The 5688-nt window shown below is 33.6% G+C and overlaps 1 protein-coding gene across 1 annotated transcript; it reads right to left on the reverse strand.

Annotated features, from left to right (window-relative positions):
* Positions 1 to 1774: 1774 nt before the first annotated feature.
* Positions 1775 to 4035, reverse strand: LOC127075899 (uncharacterized). The gene is made up of 3 exons (XM_051017407.1): positions 3697 to 4035; positions 3341 to 3487; positions 1775 to 2281 (listed from the first exon to the last, which is right to left on the reverse strand). The coding sequence occupies exons 1-3, from the start codon at positions 3949 to 3951 to the stop codon at positions 2138 to 2140; spliced, it is 546 nt and encodes a 181-aa protein (XP_050873364.1). The 5' UTR covers positions 3952 to 4035; the 3' UTR covers positions 1775 to 2137.
* Positions 4036 to 5688: the final 1653 nt, after the last annotated feature.

Below are 5688 nucleotides of genomic sequence, written 5' to 3' on the forward strand. Positions count from 1 at the left end.
AGTAAATTAGTGGTGTGGGCATCTCCCAACAAAACTTTCTTATTTTTAATATTTGTGTATGTTTTGAATATTGTAATATCATAATAGACATGACGAGAGGCGCCGTGTCTATCCAACAGGTTTAGGAATGTTCTTACCGTTTTTTAGTCATATGACTTGGTTTTCCACAGTTCTAGTAAGAGAAAACACTAGCATCTTTTTTTTTGAGTTGGTGGTTGTTGTCTTGTAACTTGGGTAATTTGGGCCCTTGAAGGGTTCTCATTCTCAACTAAGTTCACAATATTGCGGTTTCTAATTCTTTAATGGTTTGCCATATGGCTTCAGAATCACACCAAATTTCTTGTTGTTGTTTGAAACAACTAAGACTTTTTCTTTTTGATCTTGTCTCTGAGACTCTTCTTCAATTCGGAGGTGAGTAATCAGACTCTCAATTAAAAACTTTTTTGTTTTGTAGTGAAGCATATTTTTAAAATCTTCTAAAACTAGAGGGCAGTTTGTCAATAATAAAAGAAATTAGAATTACTCATCTAAAAACATGTCTTTAATGATGATCTCATGAGCAATCTTTTGAATTTCATGACATTGAGCCTCCACACATCTTTTATCATTCATCAGATATTTCAACTAGCAATTAACATCATACTTCTTTGTTCCATCCTCTTTAATGTCATTCTTCTTTTTCCCGGGCCTCTCAAACATGTCTTGCAGTATCACAACTATTGTAATAATCATACAGATCACCTGTGGGTTCATTCAAAATATGATCTTTTTCTTTAATCTGTGCAACAGATAATGTAATAATTATACATATCATCTATAAGTAGATTCAAAATAAGATTTTTGTTAACATTGTTTGAAATTGTGTAAGACTGATTATCAACCTCGACGCCTTCAAGATAAAAAAAACTCAATTCAATACCGATACGATTAATATTGCCCAATAAATAATCGTTCTAGAAATACACCTATGCATGGCAGCATAACCCGTATCCGTGGGTACCCACCCGAACCCGCCCCGAAGTTGATGGAGAAAATTCGCTTTGACTGGGTTTGGATTCAAATTTAGATTTTCCCCGATTAAAAAATATGGTAAGGGGTCACGTAATGGGGACACTAGTACTCACCCCGCTCCTGCTCTGTTTATTTCATTATGTACATCATTATTTAATTTTGATAATTTAGAATATTAAATATGTGGCCAATATTTTGATATTTTGATTTGTATTAATTATTAAAATATTTGAAATGTGTTTTATTTTATTATTTGTAATGTAATTTGATTTTTAAAAAAATAATTTTTTTTATTAAAAAATTGATTTTATTAAAAGGATGGTGATGGGGTTTGAATTTTAATTCTTCATTCTCATTGGAGTTTAGGGTGAAGAACGAAAATTATTTGGGAATTCGAATTTGGATTTAGGGGAGGAAAAAAAATGTCAAAATGTATCTGACCCGCACACCTTCTAGACCACTCTAAATAATTTCTAAGACCAAGAGAAGTTCAAATATTTCTTTAAAGATAATTCAATAATAGTCATTTGACCATCCTAAATAATTTTTTGAATGAGAAAAAATTGACATATTTCTCCAAAAAAATTTTTTTTAAATTCTTGAAAAATTCAACGAATAAAAAGAAAATAGAAGATATTCACACTTTGACAATTCAAGAACAGAGTAAAGAGAGTATGAAAGGTATCTAATCTAAATGATGTGAGCCTTAAAATTTTTCTTTTTCTTACATAATATTGGAAACTAGTTTGTAAGCTAAGCAACGTGGAATATAAAATTTTCTCAATTAACGCATAAATACATAGTTTTGTAACAACGAGGGATTTATGGAATTATTTCAAATTCATCCCCCATATTAAAACTTTGATATGTTACAACATCCATCAAATCTATACTACAAAAATAATTCATTAAATATATTCAATGCTTTACATTCAATAAAAAAAAAACGAGAACTAACTACATATTTTTCACATTAATTTTGTTCACACCTTTCTTCTGACTTGTTCATCTGTATCTTTTCGATTCAATGGTTGAAACTTCTCAAAGTCCATAGCTTTTTTTTTTTTATGGTTAATAATCACTTCCCCAAACTGAAAAGAAAAGAAAACCTCAGAAGGATAAGTGATCATAAGCTGGAAACGGGCATGTTAAAGAAGGTAGCATGACTAAGATAAAGCAAATTCCCAGTTTTCTTCAATTTGAATTCAAGTGCAACTACAGTCAAATTTCTTCCACTTTTCACCACAGAGGCATTAGCTACCACTTCTTCCTGCACATGAATATAGTGCAAATTCCATTTATTCAGTATTCAAGCATGAATAAGGCACATGGACATAAAAATTACACATTAGAGATGGACTTCCCAGTTGGCAACAGGGATGTCACTCTAACATTAATGGTAATGAATGATGAAAAATATTAGTTGACGAACTCAAACATTTTTTATATAATGAATTTTGATAGTTCAATTGATGCTCTAAATTGCAATATTCACCTTACCAACATGTGTAATAAATAAGTGGCAAAATCACCTAGCAAAGGCTTATGCAGATTACCAATATTACATATTTAGTAACTACAAAATCATTCCCATCAATTAGATCATAGGAGTCTCAGACTATATATTCTCTTCTTGTTATCTTACCTGCAGAACCGGTACCTATAAGCTTATTTTTCAAGTCCTTCCTAAGAAAGTAAGAAACCAAAGAGCCAGAAAGTATAACCACCAATCACAATCCTTTATGGATGCGGCCATCCTGTTAAAAGATTAAGGGTCTTAATCACACTAAACCAAACTACAAAGCAATTCTAAGAGGGATGGAATGCTAAGCAAATGAAGTAGTTGCTTGCTTTTTAATGTCTTCACCTCTGGTCTGCTGTTTCAAAATGCATCTGAGGATAAATCAACGCATTTCCTCAGGCAGCATAATGAGCCATTCTAAAGGGTTGAACTCTATGGTATTTAACTAACATATATGAAGCACATATATCCAGAAAGTATCCAATATATTCCAACAATACTTCTCAGATACATCTTTAATACTTTACCAACTATAGACACAAGTGTCATCCTGATATGATACATCTTCATCACATTAAATCATACTAACTATAGACACAAAAAATTGAATGTTTTCTTTTTGTGACACATTATAGGAGTGTTTGGAAACACAGTTCAGTTGGTCTTAGAACTTGTGCTCAATGCAAGACTATGCTCAGAAGCTTCATATTAACATATGGTGAAAAGGTTGCAAACATGAAAACAAACACAAGCTAATATTGCCATGTAATTAATAGGAAGGAATCACCAATGTAAACAAGAACTCACATCCATAGGAGTGGCAGAGAGGTAGGAAATGCTAATTTCCCCAAGAAAAAGTTGCTTGTCCTCAGCAACTACAGTTCTAGCACAAGCAATTGCCAAAACCTCAACCAAAGACGCAACAGTCCCTCCATGCAGTGTTCCATAAGCATTCTACAATTCCAGCAAAGAAAGTGAGAAAACTCCAGTCTCTTCGCACAATCGCATAATTAGGTCAACATTGATCAACAAAGAGTAAATTGGTGGAATTAGGATAAATTAATATAGGGTTCTTCATAGAATAAATTGAAATTCATGGAATAACCACAACTACAACATAGCATAAAGTAAAATATTGAAAGAAAGAGAGGAAATAAGGTTACACAGATAGGTGGTTTGACGATAAGAGTACAAGAGATTCGACCAGGTTGGATTTGATCGACTTTGATGAAATTCCGAAGGAAAGAGTCGAAGAAGCCATTGGCGTTGCAGTTTTCAGGAACGGGAGCGCCACTACCCATAAACTTAACAAAACTTTGAGTCTCGGAAACGGATTTTGGGTCCATTTCCGGAGTTATTTTAACCGACGCAGTTTCAGGCACGGCGGTGGTGGTGGAGAGAGCATGCTTCGTAGCCATGGTAGTTGAGTTTTTTTAATTATTGTTACTATTATGCAAAATGAGAAGTGGAAGAGATTTGGGGACAATAAATTAGTCTCATTATTAAGATGTTTTCTTATAAGGTGTTCGAGTGTATTCAAATGTTATTATATTTTAAAAGTGAAATATGATTGTTGTTTTTTCATTTTTCTATTTTCTTTCATTTTGTATCATTGATTCACCAATCATGCTCTGTTATATAAAGATTGTCTTGATCTTTCAAACAATTTTTGTTCCCTCTCATTATTGAGACTTACGTTTCTTCGCAAACCCTTTCTTCTTTTCTAATCTTTGGTGACTTCTGATTTCTCCACCTTTTATTTTTGTTTGGGTCCATTGTTCTTGATCCATCATCGTTTTCAAGTTTCTCTTGTTTCTAGTCGTTTATTCTCTTCGCTTCTTTGCTCAAGTACCATTTTTAGATCCCTTTTTCCTTACATTTGTTGCTTTAGTTTCTTGTCTTTACTTTGTCCAACGTAAAAAAATATACCAGAGAATATGATGAGTGAATCTGATGGTGGAGATTTTCCATTATCAATAATATATGAAAATTCAAATGTTCCAAACATTGACCCTTTAGATGTTAATTGACTCAGCCTAAATCTTGTCGTACTTAGTGAAAGTTTAGGGTCTGGTGAGGATTTTATAGGGAGTGGTGATGGACCGCTCAGTGCTTCTACTAAGGAAAGTATTGGTGGGTCTTATGAAGAAGATAGAAAGGGGAATTTACGCAACCTTGATTTAAGGGATGTGGCTACCCGTCTTTCTTCCTCTATTAGGTCTCACGTGAGTCTGGATGTTGCTATAGTAGCGAGCTTGCTAATTTGCTATTACCTTTAGTGCAGTTCATGGTCGGGGACGTTAGTGACATGGAGATTAGGGATCAACTTACTTTTTGGAGCAACTGTGTAATTTCTGATTGATTTACCTTTTACCTGACAATTGGGAGGACATGGTTCGAAGGAGACGTGCATGTTTAGTGGACCTAGTGGATGTTTGTCTGTACCGCTGGATGGACCCTGAACTAGTGGGGATGATTTCTTATTTCAATAGTGTAGATATAGTAGAGGAAGCTTACATAAAAGTGGGTTCGTCCTCTGATTGGTTAGTTTCGCATGTTGATAATGGCAAGAGAATCTGCATATTTTTTTTTGGAGTTTCATCTCCTTTTATGAATGCATCTTTTCTCAGCTGAAACTCAAGTTTACCTTTAATAGATTTGAGTAAGGGATGTTTATGCGCTTAAAGATTGTCTTTCCCAGCTACACCCGGTAGCCTATGCATTATTTAAAGTCTATCATCACTAGTGTGAGTACTAGGACAAAAAACCATCTATGGATCTCTTCCTTTTAATCTTTTTACTATGTCATGCACTTCGAAGAATCCCATCCGCAAATAGGAGTTGATTTTACTATGTCAGACATCTAAGATGTTTCACACACACACACATACACACACACACACACACACACACATATATATATATATATATATATATATATATATATATATATATATATATATATATATATATATATATATATATATATGGAAAGTTGCAAGATTTTAAGGATCTCTCCCTTCTTGTAACTCGTCATACTCTAGAGGTCCATTTAGTATTCTACAGCATCCCCGAGAGAGAATCTACCCCTACTGACCCTTTTGTCTTGAAGTCGGTAAAATGTAAAGAAAGGATCTAAAATTGTTGGGACTATA

This window comes from Lathyrus oleraceus, chromosome 4 (assembly GCF_024323335.1).
Source record: "Lathyrus oleraceus cultivar Zhongwan6 chromosome 4, CAAS_Psat_ZW6_1.0, whole genome shotgun sequence".
NCBI lineage: Eukaryota > Viridiplantae > Streptophyta > Magnoliopsida > Fabales > Fabaceae > Lathyrus > Lathyrus oleraceus.